The 25,717-nt window shown below is 53.6% G+C and overlaps 2 protein-coding genes across 2 annotated transcripts in view; one reads left to right on the top strand and one right to left on the bottom strand.

Annotated features, from left to right (window-relative positions):
- Nucleotides 1–25,717, bottom strand: part of LOC135405287 (zinc finger protein 665-like) — a 137,056-nt gene that overhangs the window by 34,813 nt on the left and 76,526 nt on the right. The window lies entirely within an intron of this gene.
- LOC135404550 (olfactory receptor 14J1-like) lies at nt 7,914–8,909 on the top strand. The gene has a single exon (XM_064639290.1). It carries the CDS (start codon nt 7,938–7,940, stop codon nt 8,907–8,909), a length of 972 nt encoding a protein of 323 aa, XP_064495360.1. The 5' UTR covers nt 7,914–7,937.

Genomic DNA, 25,717 nt, shown 5'->3' with positions numbered 1-25,717 from the left:
CCCACGGTCCAGGTGGTCCATGCTGGGCAGTGTATTGGGTTTTAGATGGCCATGTTTTGGTTCCTGGGGGGCTCCAGGGGTGGGGTCTGTGAGCAGCTGCCAGAAACTTCCCCCGTTTCCAGCCCCTGTCCCGACCCCCCTGACAGTGAGGGTGACTCAGGGTCTTCTTAACTGATCTCTTGGGGCAGATTAGAGTTAGTTTATCTATATCTATGTCTGTATTTATATCTATCTATATATGTAGGGTTTAGTTTAGAACAATTTTGTCTCCATGTAAAGTAGGTTTGGGGCAGTTTTGGCTCCTGTCTATAGTGATATAAAAACACAAAAATAGCACTTCCTCTCTCTGGCTCCAAGCCCAGCCTGTCCCCTCCGGGGGTGGGTGTTCCCCTCTCTGCCCCGGGCGGTTCCATTGCCCTTGGGCAGCAAAGCCCCCACTGCTTCTGCAACTGGAGAGTGTTGGAGCCATGGACCATTAACATTCCAATCTCTCCCAGCTCTGCATCCCAAAAGTCGAGAGGGATCAATCTGTCACCTCAAAGTGGATCAATCCCATTGAAAATGGCTCGAGCCCATTCCAAAACTCCTCTTGTTTCTTCTTTCCTCTATGTATTTCTGGGGCAGCCAGTACCACCCCTCAGCTTTCCACAGGCTGAGGGTTGGCCTTGCACTTTTGCTTTTGCTGGATTTCTTCAAATATTTCATCAAATATTTCTCTCTCCCTGAAAAGAAAAATATGGAAGGTTTTCAGTAATCTGGACACCTTTAGACCATATGGACAACGTACAGTTTGCAGTGTTGGAACAGCTCAGCCAGAACGTTTTCCATGTTTAATCATTTGTTCCCATCCCTCCCAGGGGGGAGGACACTGAACTCTTCCACAGAAACAGAAAACTAGTAAAAAAAATTCAGAGACTACTGAAAATGAAAAATACCTTTTGCTCACAGGTGGCCCTTTCATGTCTTTGTCTTCTGCCTTCTTACAATCGATGTTATCCGTGGCAGCAGTTGCCTAGATGATGGCCAAAAAGAGCATTTAATTCATTTAGAATCATTCCAGAAAACTGAATCACAACTGGGGATTTGAAACTGCCTCAGGGGAGCACATTTGGAGAAAAGGGTTCCTCAGTCACTTAGAAAATTTGGCTGAAACTGCTCGTTGTGGGCCTGAAACTCTTAAATATATAATACCAACTCATCCTGCATCCTTCCCAGGGGAGTATTTTTATCCCGAGATTAAGATATTCTCCAGGGATTTTGTCTCTACACAAATCAATGTTCTCCTGGGAAAAGCACCAAGTATATGAGACAAGTAACTGTGAAAACAACCAACCCACTCACCCCACACACAAAGAAAGGCCCAAGAAAACCCCAAGAACTTGCCAAATTAAATAAAACCCTGAAAAACAGGCTTTGAAGCATTTCAGAAGTAATTAAAATACATGAGAAATCAGCCATTCTGCCTTCAACAAACTGCCTCAAGCTTCTCCTTTCTGTGCTTAAAAATCAGCATTTCAGTGAGTCAGGCTGCAGACAGGTATGAACTTTGCTGCCCAGCTCAGCCACCAGTGCCCCTAAAGGTCCCCCAGAAAAGGGGATTGAGGGGGTCCTGGGTGGGCTCTGGATGGATTTAGGGGGTCCTTGGGGATCTGTGGGGTGGTCCTGGCACCTTTAGGGTGAGTTGGATGCCCATTGAGGAGGAGGTGCCCTCCCAAAGCCCCACAGAGCAGGTTGACACAGGGGAATGCAGGAGGGGTCCCCATTCCCGATCCATTCTGGGGCCGGTTTTGCCCTTCCCAACCTCAGCTCCTCCCTGCGTCACATCTATCATATGACATCACATCCTCCTCTGTGACGTCACATCCTCTTCTGTGACATCACAGCTCCCCTGTGACATCACATCCACCATAGGACATCACACCTCTCCTATGATAGCACATCATCCCTGTGATGTCACGTTCTCCCTTGTGACATCACAGCTCTCCTGTGGTATCAGATCGTTCCTGTGAAATCACATCCTCCCTGTGACATCACAGCTCCCCTGTGACCTCACATCCTCTCTGTGACATCACATCATCCCTGTGACATCACACCTGCCCTGTGACATCACACCTGCCCTGTGACATCACACCTGCCCTGTGACATCACGCCCTTCCTCTGACATCACTTTTCCCCTATAACGTCAAATCCATCATATGACATTATAGCTCCCCTATGACATAACACCTGCCCAGTGACATCACAGGTCTCATATGACATCACATCCCCCCTGTGATATCACATCCCACGTGTGACATCACATCTCCCCTATGATGTCACATCTATCATATGACATCAGACCTCTACTGTGATATATAATCCCTGTGATTTCACATCCTCCCCTGTGACATCACAGCTCTCCTGTGACATCACATCATTCCTGTGCCATCAGATCTCCCTGTGACATCAAATCCCGCCTATGACATCACATAAGACATCACACCTCTCCTGTGATATCATATCACCCCTGTAACATCACGTGCTCCACTATGACATCACATACTCCCCATGACATAATAGCTCCCCTGTGACATCACATCCTTCATGTGACATCACATCGTCCCTGTGACATCACAGCTCTCCTATGACATCCACCTTACGCTCTCCCCTGTCCTGCTTGGAAGGGGATTGATAGAGTGGCTGGGAGGGCACCTGGTGTCCAGGCAAAGTCAACCCGCCACACACCTGAACACTTCCAGAGACACCACCACCTCCCTGGGCTACTTGTTCCAATGCCTGAACACTCTCTCAGTGGAAAAAGGTTTCTTTAATATCTAATATGAACCCTGCCCAACGCAATTTAAGGTCATTCCCTCACAACCTTTCACTATAGCCTTGGCAGAAGAGACCAACCCCCACACCCACTAAAACCTCCTTTCAGGTCATTGCAGAGAGCAATGAGGTCCCCCCTGAGCCTCCCCTTCTCCACACTCAACAAGCCCAGTTCCCTCAGCCGTCCCTCAGCAGACATGTTTTCCAGAGCCTTCCCCAGCTCCGTTCCCTTCTCTGGACACGCTCCAGCCCCTCAAGGGCCTTTTGGCACTGGGGGGCCAGAACTGGACACAGCACTCCAGGTGGGGCCTCCCCAGTGCCCAGCACAGAGGGGCAATCACTTCTCTGCTCCTGCTGGCCACACTCTTCTCCACAAAGGCCACGATGCCCTTGGCCTTCTTGCCCCCCTGGGCACACTCTGCCTCATATCCAGCTGCTGTCAAGCAGCACCCCCAAGTCCCTTCCTGCTGAGCAGCTCTCCAGCCCCTCTGCCCCCAGCCTGGAGTGTTCCAGGGGGTTGTTGGGACCCAAGGGCAGGCCCTGACTTGGCCTTATTGATCCAGCCTGTCCAGATCCCTCTGCAGAGCCTTCCTGCCCTCCAGCACATCCACACTCACACCCAGATCAGTCAGTCTCCCAAACAGGACAAAGTCTGACCACCAGCAGTCCAGGGTGTCAGTTCTGCTGCCCCCTCCTTCCTTCACTCAGAAAGGAAAGTTCCACCATTTTGGGGTCTCTGTGCCCAAGATGGCTCCGACCACCACATCCCCCACCAGTCACAGAATCACGGAATGGTTTGGGTGGGAAGGGACCTTAAAGAACAACTTATTCCAACCCCCTGACACTACACAAGGTTGTTCTGAGACCTATCCAGCCTGGCCTTCAACACTTCCAGGGATGGGGCAGCCATAGCTCCTCTGAGCAACCTGTGCCAGGATCTCAACACCCTCACAGTCAAGAATTTCTTTCTAATATCCCGTATAACCCTTTCCTCTGTCAGTGTGAAGCCATTCCCTCTTGTCCTGTGACTCCAGGACTTTGTAAATAGTCTCTGTCCATCTTTCTTTTTGGCTCCTTCAGGCACTGGAAGGCCACAATTAGGTTACCCTGGAGCCTTCTCTTCTCCAGTCTGAACAATCCCAATTCTCTCAGCCTTTCCTCACAGCAGAGCTGCTCCATCCCTCTGATCACCTTGCTGCTCCCCTCTGCACTCGCTCCAACAGGTCCATGTCCTTCCTGTGCTGGAGCCCAGAGCTGGAGGCAGCTCTGCAGGGGTGACAACATTACAGCCCTGTGTGTTCCAGCAAGGACACTGTGGAACCTCCTGGAGTAAAGGGACCATTGTGACACTGTAGGGCCTTCTGGAGCCAAAGGAATCCTGGGACACTGTGGAACCTCATGGAACCAAGGATTCATTGTGCCATGAAGGGCCTCATGGAAACAAGGGAGCCCTGAGAAATTTCAGGACATCATAGAATCAAGGGGCCATTGTGACACTGAGGAACCTTGGGGACTCAAAGTCCACTGTGACACTGCAGGACCTCATGGAACCAAAGGAAGCCGGGGACTTTTCAGAACTTTATGAAATCAAGGGGCCACTGTGACACTGCAGAGCATCATGGAGACAAAGGGACCCTGGGACACTGTGGACCTCAAGAAATCAAGCGCCAGTATTGGCACTGTGGAACCTCATGGAACCAACGGGCCACTGTGACATTGCAGGGCTCATGGAACCAAAGGAACCCTGGGACACTGTGGAATCTCATGGAACCAAGGGGCCACTGTGATATGTGGGGCCTCCTAGAACCAAAGGAGTCCTGACACATTTTGCAAACTCATGGAATCAAGGGTCCATTATCACACGCCAGAGCCTTATGAAGCCAAATGGACCCTGTGACTCTGTAGAACCTCATGAAATCTAGTGGCCATTCCCTCACTGTAAAATCTCATGGATACTCTCAGGTTCCCATTATGAAAAGACATCTCTGCCCAAATTCAGCTGCAAAGGAGACCATGTGCCAAAGTCAGCAGTCCAGCTTTGATTTAACAGTAAACAGGAGGTAAAGACAGAGAAAGAAATAGAAAGAGAGAGAGAGAAGAAGGAGGTGGTGGAAAGCCAGTGAGAGAGAGACAGAGATGAAGTAAATGTATCACACCATGTAGATCCCTGAGGTTCCCACTGGTCCTTCTTCACCCTGCTCTGCTCGGTGGAGGGTCCCCAAGTTGTGCTTCTGGTCTATCACTTTTATACAGCCCAAGCCCTGGGTATTCAGGGGGGTAGATGCTGTTCCCACAGCTTGGGCTGGCACGTCTACAAGGACTTGCTTCCTTTCCCACACCTTGCCACGGTGGGAGTTTTGCCCGCTGTGCTTCCAGTCTGCAGGTGGGAATCTTTGTCTGGATGGGTTCCCCAGACCTGCCTTACCAGCCCTGGCTTCCTGTTGGGACTGTCTGCTCTTTCCCACACTCTGCACAGTGCAATTCTCTCCTGGGGGCTACTTCCAGAGCTTTACCTCCCTTTAGGCCTTGGAATTAAAGGCCTTCCTGTTTGCCACCAGTCCTTATGTGTTGTGGTGCCTTATGGGATTTTCCTGCTTTGACAGTGTTTTGAGACAGTTCATTGTGCCCTTCAAGTCCTTCCATGACCCGTATATAGAGGCTGAGAACTCAGGGGTCAGTGGTGCAAAGATTGAGGACAGTAGAGCAGTAGCCTGAGAGGTCTGGAAGGGGAGGTGTCAGAGCTGGTGGAACTTTTCTTCCTGTCAGAAAACAGCCTAAGAAAGAACTAGTGCCACCAAGGGCAGCTGGGGTGGCCTAGACTGGTGACAAGAAGCAAGAACTTTTCCGCCAAGGTCAGTCTAGTGGTGCAACACATCACCCAGAAGGAGTCTGGATGAGCCCAAGGCTTTGTGTGTGCAGGAAGAGCCAGGGAGGACGCAGAGATGTCAGTGCAGGAAGGTGCCAGCCAGGTGGGGCAGCCGGGGGGATGACGACAGCCTGCAGGGAAAGGGGCAGGGCATGGACACCGTAGGACAGCCTGGGCTGGAGAGGAGACAGGGATGGGGAGAAGCTGAAAGGCCCTGACACAGCCACCTTCTGCAGGCCTTTGGCCAGGGCTGCTGTCTGTGCCCCTGATGCCAGGAGGAGGGGAGTGCCCCTTGCAGCCCTGGGGCCTCATGGCCTCCTTGTCCCTGCTCAACAGCCTGGCAGGTGCCACCCCATGGTCCTGCCCTTGGCACTGCACATCCCACATCCCAGTGCCCCAGGAAGAGCCCAGAGGAATGAGGCAGAAACAGGATCTGCCTTCCCAGGAGCTGGGGGTCAGACCTCGCTCTCCTGGATTAAGGAAACAAGTCAAGGTTTATTCAGCATCAGAGCCACCTTTCCCTTGCTTGTCCATCCTTGTCATCACTGTCTGAAGTTTTCTGCTCTAACTGAAACCCAGGGAGACATTGTCAGTTGTGTCCCTCAGTGAGACTCATTAGCACTACAAGAAACTTCAGTGTTTCAATCTCACTTTGACTTCTTGAAAAGTTGTTTGAACTTCCTCTCAGGGACTGAGTCTCATGTAAACAACCTCAACGTCCCCTGAGGGTCATGAAATGCCTGGGGCTGTTGCTGTGCTGCTGAGCTGGGCCGGGCTCCTGGCACACAGGGAGCTCCTGGCAAGCAAAAAGAGCTTCAAAGAGAGAGCTCTGCTGATGAGCAGCTCCTCTGCACAGCCCAGCAGGGCTGAGGGCTCTGCCAGGGCAGCTCAGGGACACCAGCAGGGCACAGACAGAGCTTCAAGGGGCTCAGCACTGGCAGGAGGGCTGAGAGCTCCCTGCAGGAGGAATCTTGGCAGGGCTGCACATGGTGAGTCTGTGGCTGCAGGGCAGTGCAGGGGCAGCTCCTGGAGGCATCTCCTAAAGCTGGCCCAGCCCCAGCTGATGGGATGGGTGAGCAGGGGGCTGTTTTGGGGCACTTTGGAAGAGCTGTGAAGCCAGGAGTGCAGCCAGGGGTGCCCAGGGCTGTGTGGCAGAGCAGGGTCCTGCAGCCCAGGGCGCTGTGCTGGGCAGGGACTCTGCTGCCTGCCAGGGGCAGCTCTCAGCCGGCCTGGGGAGCTGCTGCCAGGGCTGGGGCAGAGGGGCTGTGGGCAAGGAGCAAACCTGGCAGCTGAAGGAGGATCTTTTCCATGTATCCTTGCAGAAAAGACAGGGGCTACAGGAAAGGAATTAGTCCTGAGGTGTGTTTCCTGCTCAGGCATTGTAGCAGAGACATTGTTCTCTCCATTCAGGAAGCTGCACTGAAATTAAAACTCTTTTACTCTCAGAGGTGAATATTTCAGGCAGTGTCAGAAATGAGCACAGGATCCTGGGCAGTGTTGAGCCTTCCATTGGGGGTGGGCACTCTCCTGTCCCAACCCTTGGCTTCTCTGCAGGAGGGCTCCTGTCCTGCTCTGTCCAGCACAGCTGCACCTCTGGGCTGGCACAGGGGACACTTCACAGAGCTGCCCTTTCAAGCAGCACTGCCCTGCTCTCAGCACAGATCTTGGTGGGGTTTTTAAAGATGAATCTGTGTGTGAAGTCCTCTTCAAGGCAGCCCAAGGGAAAGTTCAGGGTAGATGAGAAACACACTGAGAGGCACTGCAGCTCTCCTGGATCTGCAATAAGCAACGGAGATCTCAGCCCTTCTGCCTGTCCTGTCTCAACACTCGTCAGATTTGTAATCAGAAAAATTTGCCCCTAAAAAAACAGGTGTTATGATTGCAAACAAAAAACCCAGTCAAAATTATTTTGAGGATACTGTGCCTCTCTTCTGCAGCCCAAATTGCTCCAAGACAACAGTACAGGAATTGAACTTTTCAATCAAAGTTGGATTTCATGTGACATCCCCTGTAATCATGAGAACTGTCCCAAACCAGCTCCATGTCTGCACTGCAGCAGAGCAAAGCTGAGTCCTTGGCAGCACATGGGCAGAGCTCCTGCTCCTCACAGCACCCTCAGAGAGCACAAACCAGAGAAAAGAAATGCCTTGACTTGGAGGGGATTTCCCTGAAAAATGCACTGGCTTTGCTGAGAGGGGGCTGTCTTAAATGTTCCCTGTGCTTTCCTTTTCTGAACAGACCCTGTGCTAAGAAGCAGCAAATGTCCAACAGCAGCTCCATGCCCCAGTTCCTCCTCCTGGCATTTGCAGACAGGCGGGAGCTGCAGCTCCTGCACTTCTGGCTCTTCCTGGCCATCTCCCTGGCTGCCCTCCTGGCCAACGGCCTCATCCTCAGCGCCGTAGCCTGTGACCACCACCTGCACACCCCCATGGGCTTCTTCCTGCTCAACCTCTCCCTCACAGACCTGGGCTGCATCTGCACCACTGTCCCCAAAGCCACACACAATTCCCTCCAGAACACCACACCCATCTCCTACATGGGATGTGCTGCACAGCTCTTTTTCTTTTATTTCTTCATATCAGCAGAGTATTTCCTCCTCACCATCATGTGCTACGACCGCTACGTTGCCATCTGCAAACCCCTGCACTACGGGACCCTCCTGGGCAGCAGAGCTTGTGCCCACATGGCAGCAGCTGCCTGGGCCACTGGCTTTCTCAATGCTCTGCTGCACACAGCCAGTACATTTTCCCTGCCCCTGTGCCAGGGCAATGCCCTGGGCCAGTTTTTCTGTGAAATCCCACATGTCCTCAAGCTCTCCTGCTCACACTCAGGCTACCTCAGGGAAATTGGGCTTATTGGGGTTACTGTCTGTTTAGTGTTTGGTTGTTTCATTTTCATTGTTTTCTCCTATGTGCAGATCTTCAGGGCTGTGCTCAGGATCCCCTCTCAGCAGGGACGGCACAAAGCCTTTTCCACCTGCCTCCCTCACCTAGCCGTGGTCTCAGTCTTTGTCAGCACTGGTATTTTTTCTCAGCTGAAACCTCCCTCCATCTCCTCCACATCCCTGGACCTTGTGGTGTCAGTTCTGTACTCGGTGGTTCCTCCATCACTGAACCCCCTAATCTACAGCCTCAGGAACCAGGAGCTCAAGGATGCCATAAGGAAAATGATGACTAGATGCTTTTCAGGAGCAACAACCTGCCTCTTTCCTTCTGCAGAGCACTCATTGTGAACCCTTTACTGGCCCAGCCTGTCTTCTAAAGCTTTTGAGAGTGGTGGTGGTGGGGATTTCCTACATTTTTTTTTAATCTTTTGATGTTGTTAACACAGAAATTTATTCTTCATCTCATACCTAATTCACTCTTTACCTCTTTGTTTTGACCCACAATTGTGTAAATGAGGAATCATTCTCTGTGTGCACTTAAACAAAATAAATATTCCTTTGTCTTTTTTGTCAAACATTCTGTCTTTGTTATTCTGTACATGAGGAATCACAATCTCTGAGTAGAATAAAGGACTTGAATTCTTTTTCTTTGAATGCAGATTCTCGCTGCAAGAACTTCCCTGAAGCTGGAGGGCAGTGCCTGTGTGCAGAGGAGAAGGGGTAAAGAGTCCTGGTACAGGAGCACTGCCAGGGAGCAGCAGCTCTTGGCCTTCTCAGAGATGCTGGTTTTCCACTGCCTCCCTCTCCTTTCTGTTCCTTGCCCAAGGCCTGAGTGCTCTGGCAGCTCAGTCCCTGCTGTCTGTCAGTCCTGTGACCATGGGCAGGGACAGGCCCTGGGCACTGCTGGGACAGAGCTGGGCTCCTTAACATCATTTCCATCAGGAAAGGGGATCCCCCTGGGCAGTTCCTGAAGACTTTGTTCTTTTTGAAAGGTTGGTGTAAAGAACAAGGCCAAGGAATAGACTCTGCAAAGTCTCACTGCTTTGCTTGTTTCCCCATTCAGTCCCTGCAGTGAGAGAAGCGACTCACTGGGGTACTTGAGGGACTGAGGGCTGGTTCAGATGTTCTGTGCTGGTGGCCAGTGGCAAATGGTCTCCAAGTCACCTGCCTGGGGCTCTGCAGCTTGTGAGGGCTCTGATGGCAGGTGAGGACTTGTCTGTAGGAACTCAGGAAGTGCAGGAGAGCACAGAGGATCTGCAGGGACAGCCCATCCCATCCAGTCAGCAGGGAATGGAGCCCTGGAGCAGAATCCTGCCCAGGGTGGAGTCACCAGAGATCAAGTCCTAAATCTGCCTGTGAACTGGTAAAGGAGAGTTCTGCAACCCCAGGGGATGCAGCAGGAACAGAGAAAGGACTCTGGCCAGTGATTTGTCTCACCCACAGTGAACTCCCCTTGTGCCTCCCCAGTTCAGGGGGGGCTGTACCAGAGCCAGGGGTGGGCTTTCCAGGAGGGTGTCCTGAAGAACTCTCCAGCCCACAGGCTGCATGGAGTGGAGCCCTGCCCTGCCCTTTGTGCCATTGGAAACAGCCCATGGTCCTGCCCAGCCTTGTTCTTGGCTACTGAGCCTTCCAGGACTATGGCAGAGGGTGGAGAGGAGTGATCCCCATCCTGCTGGGTCTGCTCCCCACCCTGACCAGCATGGCCAGTGCAGGGCCAGCCCAGGGTGCCACAGCCCCTCCCTGTGCAGAGCAGCACCTCCAGCTCAGGGCCCTGCAGGGATCCCAGGCTGGGATCTGCAACTGGCCAAGGCAGCCTGGACACACTGACCTGGGCAAAGGGATGTCCCTGGAGAAGAGCAAGGCAGCATTTCTGGGCCTGCAGAGAGGAATCCCTGACACAGACAAACCTCTCTCTGCAGCCCCCCCTGGGGACAGGCTGCTCTGTCCCTGGGCCAGGACTCTGGGCTGGGCTGGGCAGAGGGGCTGGCACTGAGGGGCACAGTCAGGCTGTGCTGGGCATCTCCTGGAGGTGACACCAGGGCTCCTGCAGTTTCCCTGACCCCCATTTCCTCCTGCCATGGTGAGTGTCCAGCCCCTGAGCTGATGGGGATGCTGAGACTCCTCTCTGTGCCCCAGGAGCTGCTGTGCCCTTCAGAGGGGCTGGGGCTGTGGGGGGAGTGCCCAGAGCTCTGCAGCACCCTGGGCTGGGCACTGCTGTGGGGCCAGACCAGACTGGGCTGCTCCACCCCTTGACCTCTATAATGAAATCACTTCTAATTTTCTCCTGAAGAACCATGAGAATATGTGTTGTGTCCTGAGCACTAATCTGGAACTGTGGGATAACAGAAAAGGTTTTGGTGTCAGGGATATTGAGAAGGCTGGGCAGTGTCACTGGGAGACCTCTCCCAAAGACTTGGAAAGGCCAGAGCCAGCCCAGATCTTCCTGGGGCCTTGGCAAAGGCAGACATGGAAGCAGTCTGCAAACAGGGCAGCAAGGAGGGTTGGGAGAGTTCCAGACTACTCAGGCTCAGCAGGGAAAGGGATAGGGCAAGTCCTCCTGCAGCCATTGCCAGGAATGGGAAGGACAAGGCAGGGATTGCAGAACCCCTGTGACAGGCAAAAGAAAAGGGATGTTGTGTGCCCAGACTTCAGCAAGGCCTTTGACATGGTCTCCTGTGGTCTCCTTAGAGCCAGACTGGTGACAGCTGGACTGGACAACTGAAACATGTGGTGGGTGGGAAGTTGAATGACTGATGAGGGTCAAAAGTCATGGTCCAAATTCCTCTTGGCAGCAACTCCCAGGTGACATCCATCAGGGACCAGCCTCTGGCCATTCCTATGGAACATCTTTATTATGTCTCTGGGTGATGGGATGAAATGCACTTCCCACTCCTTTGTGGATGATACCAAGTTGCAGCGAGTCTGTGAGAAACCTCGTCTAGTTAATGGTGACTTGGACAAAAGATGTGGTCAAGGTGACTGAGTTGGATAAACTTGTCCTGCCATCAGGTGTCCAGCAAGGCCCAAGACAATGAAGAAAAAACTCATGGGTCAGAGGAAAGGAAAATCAAAAGGAGGGAAAAAGACCAAACCCAACCAAACCAAACCCAAACAAACACAGAATGACAGAATATGCTGAGGTGGAAGGGACCCACAAGGATCATCCAGTCCAACCCAACTGTTCCATTGCCATCTGCCCCCACCCCAGCAGGGTCTGGAGCAAAGCACATCTGAGGTCCAGCACAGCTCTGCTCTGACACAAAGAACCTGCAGTCAGGGACAGGAAGAGGACAAAGTCTTGTTTGACCAGCCTGAGGAATAATGGGATCAATGACCTCCTCTGTTCCTGGGCACTTGAATGACCCTGTGGATCAGGTTTGGTAGCAGGGAGGGGGCTGCAGGTTCCCCTTAGGGAAGAGGAGATCAAGAGCTGACTCTGTGTCAGAGAGAGCCAGTTTCAGGTGGCTCCAAAATGGACCAGCCAGTGCCCAAAGCTGAGCCAAAAATCAGTTCCAGAGGCACCTCTGTGATAACCCTATGGAAAAAGGATAAAATCCAGGGTGCTGTAACCCAGAGAAGAGTGAGAGAAATGGGGGAGAAACAACCCTGCAGGCACCAAAGGGAGTGGAGAAGAAGGAGGAGTGAGAGAGCCTTGTTGGGCACCTGGCAGCCAAAAGCCAACCCCCAGCCCTGAGAGCCACAGCTGAGCCCAGCACAAAAGCTCCTTTAGGTCTGGAGGTTCTTTGCAGCAGCTTTTTAGCAGAGCTGCCAGATGGGCCATCAAAGGGGATGCTCAGCTGGATCTGAAACCTGTGGGATCCTTGTCAGCCTTGGCTCTGTAGGATAAGAAAGAACCATAGAATCCTAAATAGTTAGAACAGGGACACATTCATCTAGATTAGGTTGCTCACAGCCCTTTCTAACCTGGCCTTAAGTGTTTCCAAGGGTGGGACTTCTATCACCTCTCCGGGTGACCTGTGTCAGTGTTTCATCACCTTCAGTGTAAAAAAGTTCTTCCTCATATCTAGTTCAAATCTGCTCTTTTTTACTTGAAAACCATTATCACTTGTCTTATTACAAGTAAGCCTGTCCCCATCCTTCTTATATGTATGATCTCAGGAGCTCCTGACAAGCCTTGACCAAACCAGATGAAGAGCCCCTGGACTAGACCAGGGGTGTGGTGAAGTGTCCCTGGGCTGGACCAGGTGCTCCTGGATGATACAGGTGGGAACAATCCAGAGTGGAACAGCTGGGGAACACAGGATAATCAGTCATCCCATGAAAGCCTTGGAATATTCCCTGCCTGAATCGTGACCCAAATTGAACAGTTTGGATACAATTCCCAAATAGTTTGGAAACTCCAGTCATTCCTGACACCAGGATGGAAATTCAGCAGATCACTAAAGCCAGTCACCTTGTGAACCCACACCCAGCAGTGCTGAGGGAGGCCCTGGCAGCTCCCCAGCACCTCCCTCTCAGTGGGACACCTCTGGCAGCCTCTCCCAGCTCGGGAACCCTCCAGTTTGCAACACTCCAAAGATCCTCGCTGATGCCCAGGACAATTCTGATCCCCCTCAACAAACATTCCTCCAGCTGGGACCCTTGTCTGGTGGGAAACACAAAGGGATTTGGGGGAGTGTTTCCCTGACAACAAGGAGAATTTGGGAGAGGGACCTTTCCACCCCCAGCTATTGATGTGTCCACACATCTCTGCCTGGGTGTGGGTGTGAATTGACTGTGGGGTGAATGTTTTTCTTGGGAATCTATAATTCAGTCATTCTTAAAATTGTGGCAAATGCTATTGAATCACTTGATAACTGTAAAAGTGGTCAGTAATTAAATGCTACTAAACTCTTTTGCCCCCTTATCTTTGTGTCCAAATCCTTTGCACCCTGATCATCTTGCATCCCAAGGCTCTGTGTAACTCATTCTCTTTCATCAAAAAATATATTTTTTTTGTGACGTCCACTTTAAAATTGTTCTCTATAGCTAAACTACAAAACAACTCCCATTAGTTGTTGACGTCTTGAAGACAACTAAAGAAAGAAAAATAATTTGTTTTTCAGTGTTTTAATGGGTCCCACAGTGTGTTTGGAGCTGCATCAGCTGTCAGTCCAAGATGGGCCATGTCAGAACTGGTGAGGTTGGGGGGTGAGGAGCAATATTGATCATACAGGGTCAGTGTGGATCTCCTGAGGAGACACTCAGCATCAAGATCACTTGGAGAACACCTCTATCACCTCTCCTCTGAACTAAAATATATCCATTCTTTGATTTCAAAAAAAAGTACAAATTTTGAAGACTTGTTTTGAAATTGCCTTGAAGACAATTAAAGGAAGACAAAGAGATCCTGAGGGATTTCTGCATTTTAATGAGCCCCACGGTGTGTTTGCAGCCCAGCCCATGATCCTGAGGTACTGAGAGAAGATTGAAGCAGCTGCTGAAGAAGTCAGAAGCCAAAGTCCAAGTGCCTTGAAGCATTGCTGGGCCCCACTGAGGGCAGGCACTGCCAAAGCCTCCCCAGGGACTCCTTGGAGCAGCTCCTTGGAGGCCAGGAGTGCAGGCAGACAAAGGCTCTGGGCAGGCCCCTGCAATGCTGAGCAAAGCCTGCCTTGGTTTTGTGGAGCACAAAGGCCAAGGCCTGAGCCCCAGGCCCTGGCCCAGCAGATCCTGTCCCTCCCGGCTGGCTCAGGGCTGTCTGGGGGGCACTGGGATGGAAGGGGGAGGAACAACAAAGGCCCAAAACTGGGCAACCCCTGCCAGGCTCCTGAGGGAGGGGCGAGGCAGAAACCAAGTGCAGAACCTGCCAGGCAAGTTGCTTGTGGTGGCCTGAGTGGCAGAGGCAGCTGCCAGAGGCAAGGGGACAAAGGCCTGGGTGCCTTTGGGCCTTGCAGCCCTGCCAGAGCCCTTGGCCATCTCTCCTGCAGGCTGTCCTGCCCTGGCCCTGCTGCTGCTCTGGCCTTGCAGGCTGCACACACCCCTCCTGCTTTCCCACCCCCTCCCAGCAGCATTTCTAGACCCTCCCTGATGTCTCTGCACCAGCTCTGGCTGTTGCCATGTGCAGAGCTGAGCAGATCCAGGTCACCTCCCATTCCTCTGCCAACCCCCTGGGCCTGCTCTGGGCCCTGCAGGTCCTTGCCCTGCTCCCAAGGGCTGTGGGGGTGCTGAATGGTCAGGGCTTGGGGTTTAGAGCTCAGGGTGGGGATCAGGCAGAACTTTGGGAGGTTTGTTGTTCTGCTGGCAGTGTCTGCTTCATGATTAGGGGAAGAGATTTTTAGGCTGGGTTAGGATTAAAGCTTGGTTTTTCATACTGGTAATAGAGGTTTGGGATTGGGGTGGGCATTGGAGGACAAATAAGAGTCTGGAGTTCTGGGTTTGGGCTTTTTCTGGCTTGGAATTAGAGCAGTGGATTCCTTTCCATGGGAGGAACAGCACTTCTAGGTAGCGTTGGGGCTTGAGGTTACAAAGTGCATAAAGGTCTATCAGGAATATTTGCACAGTCAGTATTTCAGCATCCTCAGCATTCCATGAACCTATTTTTACCTCATCAAAATCTCTCCTCTCTATATGCCAAACCTCTCTTTCCTTCCCCGAATATCCAATCCTTTTTGTCCCAGTTCCTCCTAATCTCCCCCAAACTTTCATCTGGGTGGGGTCAGCTTTGTGATGACACTGTGCAACCTCATGGAATCAAGAGGCAATTGTGGCACTGCAGAGCCTCATGGAAAGACTGGAACACAGGGACACTGTGAAATCTTGTGGAACCAGGGACCATTTAACATTTGGGACCTCATGGAACCAAAGGCACCCTGAAACCTTTTGGAACCTTATGGAACCAGGGAGCCATTGTGTCACTGTGGTGCCTCATGGAAACAAACCCTGGGACACAGTGGAACCTCATAAAATCAAGGGGCCACTGCGACACTACAGGGCCTTTTTGGAGCCAAATGGACCTTGGGACACTGGGGAACCCTATGGAATCGAGGGGCCATTTTGACACTTCAGGCCCTCGTGGAAACAAGAGAAAATCCAGGCTTGTCCAGGTCCTGAGGGTGATTCAGAAGGGATGCAGCAGTGATTTCTCCCTACAGACCCACCACTCCAGTGGTCTCTCCCTGCAGTCCATGAGTGTCCTGAGCATTTTCCCCAGTGCCTCCCTGTCCTGAAGGTTTCTGGCTATCAGGCTGGAGCTGAGGGGGTTGGGCAGGTGCCTGAGGAGGGGGTAGAACAAGGGCTGTGTCCAGCTGTGCCAGGAGGGCTGTGCTGGGCAAGGATGAGGAGGCTGCAGAAAACAGTGGCACTGGGGAGGGGAGAGGAGCAAGTGGAGAGACCTTGTGCCTGCCCACGCTGGGCAGGAGCTGCCCCAGGATGGCAGCTCTGAAGCACTCCCAGGATGTCCCTGTGAACAGGAGAGGAAGACTGGATCTAAAAATGAAAACCTGGAAAGCAGAGAGCAGGAGTGTCATGTGGACACTGCAGGAGAGTTCCAGCCCTGGAGCAAGGTCACAGAAGAAATGACCCAGTACATGCCCTGCTCTCTGAAGATCTCACAGCATTCTGGAGATGCTGTAAGGGAGCCCAGTTCTGCTTCAGAAGTTCCCAGGGCCTGTCCCTGCCTGTGCTCCAAGGGCTTCCAGCCCCCAGGACTGTGCTCAGAGAGCACTCAGGCCTTACAGCGAGAAAGGGGCTCAGGAGGACAGTGTGGAAGTGGAAAGAGAGCAGCTCTGGAAAGACCAAGCACTGCTGCTCCCTGGCAGTGCTGCTGGGCTGGGATTATTGTCCCCTTCCCGTTTGTAAATACCCCCTGTCCTGCAGTGTGCTGTCCTTTGGGAACATCTAAGAAGAAGGGTCTTGGACAAAGAAGGCACTGCAGGGTCCTTTATTTTGTTTAAATATTCAGAGAGGACAATTCATCCTTTATACACCTCTGGGTCAAATTTAATGGGTAGACACTGAATTGGAAGGCAGATGCATAATAATAATATTTCATTGCACAGAAAATTATTGCCAGAACAACCTGATGACCTCCATGAAAAACCTGAGCAGGAGGGCTGGGCCATTAAGGAGTCCCATTCTGAATGCTATGCACTAGAAAACAGGCACTTAATTGCTCCTGAAAATCATCCAGTCATCATTTTCCTCAGGGCATCCTTGAGCTCCTGATTCCTGAGGCTGTAGATGAGGGAGTTCAGTGCTGGAGGCACCACTGAGTACAGAACTGACAGGGTCAGATCCAGGGATGGGGAGGAGATGGAGGGAGGCTTCAGGTAGGCAAAGAATGAGGTGCTGACAAAGAGGGAGACCACAGCCAGGTGAGGGAGGCACGTGGAAAAGGCTTTGTGCCGTCCCTGCTGAGAGGGGATCCTCAGCACAGCCCTGAAGATCTGCACATAGGAGAAAACATTGAAAACAAAACAGCCAAGTGATAAACTGGCAGTAACCACAGTAATTCCAATTTCCCTGATGTTGGAGTGTGAGCAGGAGAGATTGAGGATGTGTGGGATTTCACAGAAGAACTGGCCCAGGGCATTGCCCTGGCACAGGGGCAGGGAAAATGTATTGGCTGTGTGCAGCAGAGAATAGAGAAAGCCAGTGGCCCAGGCAGCTGCTGCCATGTGGGCACAAGCTCTGCTGCCCAGGAGGGTCCTGTAGTGCAGGGGTTTGCAGATGGCAACGTAGCGGTCGTAGCACATGATGGTGAGGAGGGAAAACTCTGCTGACATGAAGAAGGCAAAGAAAAAGAGCTGTGCAGCACATCCTGCATAGGAGATGGTTGTGTTGTTCTGGAGGGAATTGTGCATGGCTTTGGGGACAGTGGTGCAGATGCAGCCCAGGTCTGTGAGGGAGAGGTTGAGCAGGAAGAAGCCCATGGGGGTGTGCAGGTGGTGGTCACAGGCTACGGCGCTGAGGATGAGGCCGTTGGCCAGGAGGGCAGCCAGGGAGATGGCCAGGAAGAGCCAGAAGTGCAGGAGCTGCAGCTCCCTCCTGTCTGCAAATGCCAGGAGGAGGAACTGGGAAATGGAGCTGCTGTTGGACATGAGCTTCCCTTGTATATTATTACTTGTCTGAGAAGAAAAAGGCAGTAACAAGTTATGGTGGCTATCTCAGAAAAAAATCTATTCCAGTCCTCATGTAAACCCCTCAAATTAACTTTTCTCTCTCACGAAGAATCTGTGACTGGTCCATTTTAGGAGCTCTGTTGAGTTCTGGCTCAGAAAGCTCCAATGATCAGGGGGCTCTGCTGATGTTCTGGAGGACTCAGTTCTGCCCTACAACAACAGATAAATAGGAACTAGGTGTGATGTTTTATGAAATCCCCTCATGGTAATAAACAGCTTCTCATCATTGTCACTCCCAATTCACCCCATTGCAGAGTAGAGATGTGGGCAGACTTTTTTGGTTTTTTTCACTTCTGGTTGCCCCACCAGAGCGAGTGGAATTCCTAAGGCACAAATCCTTGGCATTTATACTTCTGTCTATGAGACACTTTGTGGGTCCTGTGAGACACAGAGATCATCCCTTCCTGCAGTGTGGGTCAGACAGTCTGTCCATCAGCCCTGCTCTCAGCTGCTCAAGGCTGTCACCTCTTTGAGCTGGAGGGCAAAGGCACCCAGGTGTTCCCCTGAGGAGAAACTGGACACTGCTGGGAGCTGGTGACTCCAGATCTGCAAACTCCTCATCCTGTCTCATCCTACCAAGGCAGATCTCAGCTCTGCCCTCCCAGCCAGGGGCACAGAGGGCTCATTCCAGCTGCCTGCACACACCTTCCAGCCCCACTGCCATGGCCTCAGTGCTGAGGGGCTGTGGGGAACACAGAGCTGGAATGGGAGAGCTGTGCCCTTCAGGAAGGCAGCCTGAAGCACAGCAGGATCATCCAGGGAGAGAACTGCATGTCCTAAAGGTGTAACATCCTGAATGGAGAGTCCTGCAGACTCTTTGTCCAGAGTTCCCACCTGAGCTGGGAACAAAGGCAGCATGAAGAGGAGGGGAAAATGGAGACATTCTCCCCACTCCTCTGGAGGCCCTACAGGGACAAAGAGATGGGCAAAGGGAGTTTCCTCTCCTCAGGGCTCCACTGCCAGGAAGGTAGCTCATGTCACTGAGCCCCTGGCCATGGAGGGAAGGGCTCTGCTGGGTGGTGGAGGAGATCAAGGGCTTGTTCTGGGCAAGAAATCAGCAGTGCAGGGGAGGGCCCAGAACTGCCCTAACCTCCTCCCAGGGCATTACAGCAGCAGCTCCCTCTCAGTCTCTGCCCAGGGCTCTGCTGCCTGGAGCTGTCCCTGCCAGCAGCTGCTTCCCTGGGCCCAGGGCTGGGCCCTGCCAGTGCTGCCAAATCCCATCCTAGCCCTGGGGCCTCAGCTCTGCCCTGCAGAGCCCTCCCAGCAGCACGGGGCACTGCCCAGAGTATCTCTCTCTGGGCAGGCTCTGATGGCAAAGTCAGAACAACGCTGAGGAGGCTGGAAAAGTGACATTGATGCTGCCTGTAAGGCACCATGTGCTGATCTCTGATACTGCCTGGTTATTCACCTCTGAATAGAGCAGATTTGGAATTGCAGTGCTGCCCTCTGAAATGAGACATTAATTTGTACTTCCCATAACAGCACAAGACTGGAAGAATGGGTCACCCGCTCTGAGACAGCCCCTGCCTTTCTGTGCTCATTGAAAAGTCTCCAGTGAAATCTCCTATAGGTCTCTCCAGCTGTGAGCAGCCCTGCCTCATGAAGTACCCTATGTACAAAAAAGACTCAGCCATCCAAGTCACTGTCCTTGCCCACAGCCCTTCTGCCCCAGCCCTGGGAGCAGCTCCCCGGGCCGGCTGAGAGCTGCCCCTGGCAGGCAGCAGAGTCCCTGCCCAGCACAGCGCCCTGGGCTGCAGGACCCTGCTCTGCCCCACAGCCCTGGGCACCCCTGGCTGCACCCCCAGCTTCACAGCTCTTCCAAAGGGCCCCAAAACAGCCCCCTGCTCACCCATCCCATCAGCTGGGGCTGGGCCAGCTTCAGGAGATGCCTCCAGGAGCTGCCCCTGCACTGCCCTGCAGCCACAGACTCACCATGTGCAGCCCTGCCAAGATTCCTCCTGCAGGGAGCTCTCAGCCCTCCTGCCAGTGCTGAGCCCCTTGAAGCTCTGTCTGTGCCCTGCTGGTGTCCCTGAGCTGCCCTGGCAGTGCCCTCAGCCCTGCTGGGCTGTGCAGAGGAGCTGCTCACCAGCAGAGCTGTCTCTTTGAAGCTCTTCTTGCTTGCCAGAAGCTCCCTGTGTGCCAGGAGCCTGGCCCAGCTCAGCAGCACAGCAACAGCCCCAGGCATTTCATGACCCTCAGGGGACTTTGATGTTGTTTACATGAGACTCAGTCCCTGAGAGGAAGTTCAAACAACTTTTCAAGAAGTCAAAGTGAGATTGAAACACTAAAGTTTCCTGTAGTGCTAATGAGTCTCTTTGAGGGACACAACTGAGAACGTGTGCCCGGGTTCCATTTAGAGCAGAAAACTGCAGACAGTGATGACAAGGATGGACAAGCAAGGGAAAGGGGGCTCTGATGCTGAAGAATCCTTGACTTGTTTCATTAATCCAACAGGCCAAGGCCTGACCCCCAGCCCCTGGGAAGGGACATCCTGTCCCTGCCTCATTCCTCAGGGCTCTTCCTGGGGCACTGGGATGTGGGATGTGCAGTGCCAAGGGCAGGACCATGGGGTGGCACCTGCCAGGCTGCTGAGCAGGGACAAGGAGGCCATGAGGCCCCAGGGCTGCAAGGGCCACTCCCCTCCTCCTGGCATCAGGGGCACAGACAGCAGCCATGGCCAAAGGCCTGCAGAAGGTGGCTGTGTCAGGGCCTTTCAGCTTCTCCCCATCCCTGTCTCCTCTCCAGGCCAGGCTGTCCTACGGTGTCCATGCCCTGCCCCTTTCCCTGCAGGCTGTCGTCATCCCCCGGCTGCCCCACCTGGCTGGCACCTTCCTGCACTGACATCTCTGTGTCCTCCCTGGCTCTTCCTGCACACACAAAGCTTTGGGCTCATCCAGACTCTTTCTGGGTGATGTGTTACAGCACACCATTGCCCTCAGGGTGAAACTCCGTTCTCTTTGTTTCCAGTCTGGATCTCTCCAGCAGAACTTGGCATTGTTTCTTTATTTCTCATACTGCTTCCTGCTATGACAAAAAGATCCTTCATTCCTGAAACCACCCTTCAACCCTCTCTGGCTACCCCTGCACTGTCCTCAGTCTCCACACCATGGAGCCCAGAGCTACATGGTCAGTAGCCCAGTAGCCCAGTCCCTACAGAGTGGTCATGGGCTTGAGGCCTCCAAATCTTTTCTTGGGAGATCCCTGGGTACTCTCCATGGTGTTTGCAGATGAACACATGGTGCTCACAGTCTAAGGAAATCACAGGGATACGTTTTACGAAGGCCTGTATTGGCAGAACACTCCCAGCCCCACCCTGGACACCAGCAAAGGCTGTTGTGGTTTTACCCCATGCAGCCCCCAAGCACTTCCCAGCCACTCCTCACTCCCCCACCAGCAGGACAGTGGAGAGAACTGGGAGGGGAAAAGCTGGAAAACTCGTGGGTTGAGATAAAGACACTTTAATAAGGACAAGCAAAAGCTGCACGCAGAAGCAAAACAAAACAGGGGATTCATTCCTGGCTTCCCATGGTTGGGCAGGTGTTCAGCACCTCCAGGAGAGCAGGGCTCTATCCCATGGAATGGTGTCTTGGGAAAACAATCTCCATCACTCCAAACCTGTCCTGGCTGTGTCCCCTCCCAGCCTCCCACACACCCCCAGCCCCTCCCCAGTGTGTCTGTGCCAGGGGCAGGAAAGGCCTTGGCTCTGGGTAAGCTCAGCACTAAGAAAACCACCTCTGTGTTCTCAAGCCTGTGCTCAGCACAAGCCCAACCACAGCCCCACACCAGCCCCTGCAAAGAAAATTAACTCCACCCCGGCCCAAACCAGCACATTCCAGCCCTTATTCCACACCAGTCCCATCATGCCCAGGCCCCACACGACTCAATACAACTTCACCCCCCACCACCCCCTTCCCATTCTTTGCTATAACACACAGGTCTCCTTCCCTTAGTCTGTGCACCACCCCTGCAAAATGTCCATAAAATGGCCCCAAAATGTCTGTTCAATTGCTCCAGTCCAGTCCTTTGGGCTGCCCCTGTTCTGGTGGTCCCTCGGGGCAGGAGAGGGGCTGTGGGGGGGGAGTTCCTGGGCACCAAAGGCAGCTCAGGTCGGTCCTGCTGCCCTGCAACTGCTGCTTGGGAGGCTCCTCCTGCACTGCTTGGGGTGGTTCCTGTGACAGGAATTCCTGTCACACACTGGGCAGGTTTAAAAGGATGCACAGTTTGGGTTATACCCACAGCGTGATAAACTGGTCCCAGCCCCTGGAACCAGGGCACAACTGTAAGTGTGAACAATGCTGCACTTATTGAAGTCCTTTGCCTCAGTTTTAGTTCTAGTCTATCTCATGATGATTGTGCAGAGCTGCAGCCTCACTCTTTCCTTTATTTTCCTTCCACTTTGTAGAAAAAACCAAGTCTTTGTTTCTGGTGACCTGTTGTTCTGACTGAAAAAGTTCCTCCTTCTGTCAATGACAGCTCATGTGAAATCAACTCCCCCTGTCTGGAGGCTTTTATTGCTCTTCACACCTAGGCAGCAAGTAGCCCATGGCTCACCAGCTCTTGCTGGACCTTGTCAGCTTTTCTCTTTTGTCTACCTTGCATGCCAGATGTTGTGTTTGGAATAGCCCACATCAGTGTCCAGCTTCAGATTACTCCAAGGGTTATTTTCCAGCTTTTATGCACAATACCTTATGAATGTTTTTGGATAATTTGCTTGGGATAGAGTTTGTTTCTGTATCAATTATGCCAGGGAAAAGTATCCATTTCTTAAACAAAGATAAATACCTAGCTGTAAACTAAAAAAGCTCCACAGATACCCCCAGCCCCACAGATCCCTCCCAGCTCCACAGACCCCGCAGCATCCTGCCAGATCCAGCTCCCATCCCCAGCCAGGCTCTGTCCTGGCTTTTCTTCCAGACTGGCAGACAGATTGGACAGGGATATGAATCTCCTGTGCATACATTTGATGTGCTGCTCTTTTGTTGTTGGTCTCTAAATAAGGTTTATAGAGTGTTGCTGATTTTTGCTTTTCTAAAGATTCTACTCATGTAAATACATTCCATATATGGTTTATATTTTGTTGCTTTATTGTTGTTCTGTAAATGCATTTCATAGATTGTTGTTGTTTTACAGGCCCATACAATGTAAATACATTTTATAGATGTTTTTATAAAGGCAGGGGTCCCTGGGGGTGGGGGGACCTGTGCCCAGAGGGGTCCCACTTCGGAAGGTGCCGGCCCTGGGCAGTGCTGGTGTCCCTGGGCTGGGGCAGAGCGATGTCCCCAAGGGCAAAGTTGTCCCCAGCAGAGAGGGGGGTCTGACATGAGCGGCCCCTGCAGCGCTGCCCCCACAGCGGGCAGGAAACCTCCTGCTGCCCTTCCTGCTGCAGCCAAAGGGATCTGGGAGAAGGTTTGGGAGCTGGAGGGGCTGATGTTTAAGGCTTTGGACCTCTAAGCGCTCCAGGCTTTGCTTCCCATCCTCATGGCATTCCCCTGGGCCATCGGAGAGCCCAAAGCCAAGCGAGGAATCCTCACCCTGCCCGGATTCCTGCTGCTGGCAGTGGGCACTGGCCCATGTCCCTCACTCGGGCTGATGCCTGGAACAAACTGGTCTGGTGGCAGATGTCCCTGCCCATGGCAGGGGGGTTGGACCAGATGGCCTCGAAAGGTCCCTTCCAACCCAAACTCTTTTGGGATTCCATCACTCTGGGGTTCTGTGCCCACCATGGCAGCGCTCCCTCACCAGGGCCATTTGAGCTGGTGGAGAACCTGCCACGCTTCTTTGACATGGTAAGGCTGATGTGGGAGTGTGAGCCCTGAGATGGGCACTGGGCTGTGAGAATTCCCCTGCAGCCCAGCCCTGTCAGCAGCTCTGGCAGCAGGCTCTGCTCCCCTGGGCTCTGGTGGCTTCTGGGCCTTGCAGCCCAGTGCAACTTGTCCCTGCTCTGGAATCTGAGCCCAGGGCATCTCCCTCAGCCACCATCCCCATCCCCTTTCACTGTGGGCAGGGGGCCGCTGTTTCCAGAGCTCACCTTTCCTCCTTCCTCCCAGGAGAGCAGCGACATGCGAGAGGCCTTTATCTGCCTCTTCAGAGACTACCTGGGCTCAGCAGTGCTGAAGAACAACAAGCAATTGAAGACGTCTCTGTGGAGTGCACTGGTCCCGCTGCTCATTCGCACAAGTGACCAGTCCCCGAGCGTGGCCAAGGTACACATTGGAAGGCTGAGCACTGGCACAGAGAGAGGTGGGCTGGCCCGCCCTGTGGGGCCCAGGCAGCAGGGCAAGGGCTGCTGGCAGTGGGCAGCCGTGGCCCAGCGCAAGCCGTGGGAAAGGTCCCTGCAGAGCCAGCGCCAGCAGGGACGGAGAAGCTGGCACAGCCATTTCCAACAGCTGCCCTAGGGCTCCAGTAGGGCTCGTCAGCAGCCTGTGACCACCAAAGCCTGAACAGGCACATCCCCACAGGCTTTTCTGCTGTCCCTGGCATGTGTCCAAGGCCAGGGCTTCCAGCCTCAGGCCCTGTCCTGCAGGGCTGTCCTCACACATCCCCTAGACACTTTGGTGAGAGCATGTCCCAAATCCTGAGGGCAGAATCTCTCCAGCAAGAAAGCCAAGAGCTCTCCTTTGCCAGCCATGCTGCTACCTCACCCCTTCTGCTTCCATGCAGGCCGCCCAGGAAGCGCTCCTTGCTGCAACAAAGCTGCTCAAGTGGAGGGAGCTGAAAGAGCTGGTGAAGAAGCAGCAGATGTGGAGGATTGGCGAGTGCTTGGTAAGGCCAAGTGCCAGGGTGCAGGTTGGGTGAGGCTTAGCCCACAGGCAGAGCCCACTGTGTGGGCCCAGAGCCCAGAGGCTGGAGCTGCAGCCCAGTGTGTGGCCTCCAAGAACAGAGCCCCAGGGGCTCCTCTGCAGGCCCCTCTCCCTTCCCTGCAGCCAGCGGGAGAGAGGGCTCTGGGCAACACTGAGTGCTGGCAGGAGGGACTGCTGCAGCCAGCGGGGGGGCTCTGTGCCATGCCCGTGTCCTTGTGCTCTCTCCAGGTGGGGAAGGACAGGAGCAGGGCTGAAGAGTACCTGCGTCAGGGCCTGAGCTACCTCAAGGACCCTGAGGCCAGTGTGCGAGAGGCGGCCATCAGGTTCATCGGTGAGCCCCAGCCCCCGGGGTCCCTCTTTGGGCAAGCTGGCCCCTGTCCCTGCTCCTGCAGCCACAGCCAGGCCCAGCCCTGGGGCTGCCTGAGCCCCGGCTGCCGCAGGCTGGGCCTGGGCCTCCCTCTGCCACCCCTGCCCACGTGGCTGGGCTTGGTGGGCACTGGGCTGAGTTCCACCCCCCTGAGCTCCTGGTGCTTCCTGGGCTCATCCCGGCTGAGGGGGAGGAGGGCAGGACCAGGGGCCGCGCTGCTGGGAGCCCGCTGGGGAGCAGGGGCTGACGGAGCTTTGTGCCTAGGGGTGGCCACGCGGCACCTGAGGAACCGAAGCCAAGAGCAACTGGATGAGATCTGCAGCGGTGAGTGGGGAACATGGGCTGGAGGGGACGTCTGGAGGTCTCTGCAGACACAGGGCTTCATCTTGGCTCCGTTTCTTTTGCTCACAGCTCTTCAGCCCTTGAAGACAGACAGCAATGTATTCGTCTCCTGCCTGGCAAAACAGACCATCGGCATCCTGGAGGCTTTAGGACCAACACCGAGCCCTCGATTCAGGCCAGAAGCACTGCTCTTCTGGCGCCGACGTCCACACCCATGAAGACCTTCCAACATTCCCAGGCTCCCAGGCGCTGTGTGAGACACCTGAGCTGGTGAGCAGGGTGGTGTCAGGGACAGCCATGGTGGCATCCAGGGCTCTGGGGCTGTGGGTAAGACAGTGGCTTGGCGTGGGCTGGGAGGCAGGTGTTGGGGGGACTGCTGCCAACTGCCCTGATGCCATGTTGGGGCCTGGTGGCTGCCTGGGGAGCTTTCCAGGCATAGATCTTATCACAAAAAATAAACTCTGTTCTTCATACAGGCAGGAAAACTGGAGTTCCTGGTGCCACACATGATGGAGCTCCTGTGGGTTG

The sequence above is a fragment of the Pseudopipra pipra genome, chromosome W (genome assembly GCF_036250125.1).
Source record: "Pseudopipra pipra isolate bDixPip1 chromosome W, bDixPip1.hap1, whole genome shotgun sequence".
In the NCBI taxonomy this organism is placed as follows: Eukaryota; Metazoa; Chordata; class Aves; order Passeriformes; family Pipridae; genus Pseudopipra; species Pseudopipra pipra.
This window is presented reverse-complemented; position numbering and strand designations above follow the sequence as displayed.

Bases quoted from the DNA above. Each gene is read 5' to 3' on its own strand.
- LOC135404550 (XM_064639290.1), top strand. From the start codon at position 7,938: ATGTCCAACAGCAGCTCCATGCCCCAGTTCCTCCTCCTGGCATTTGCA.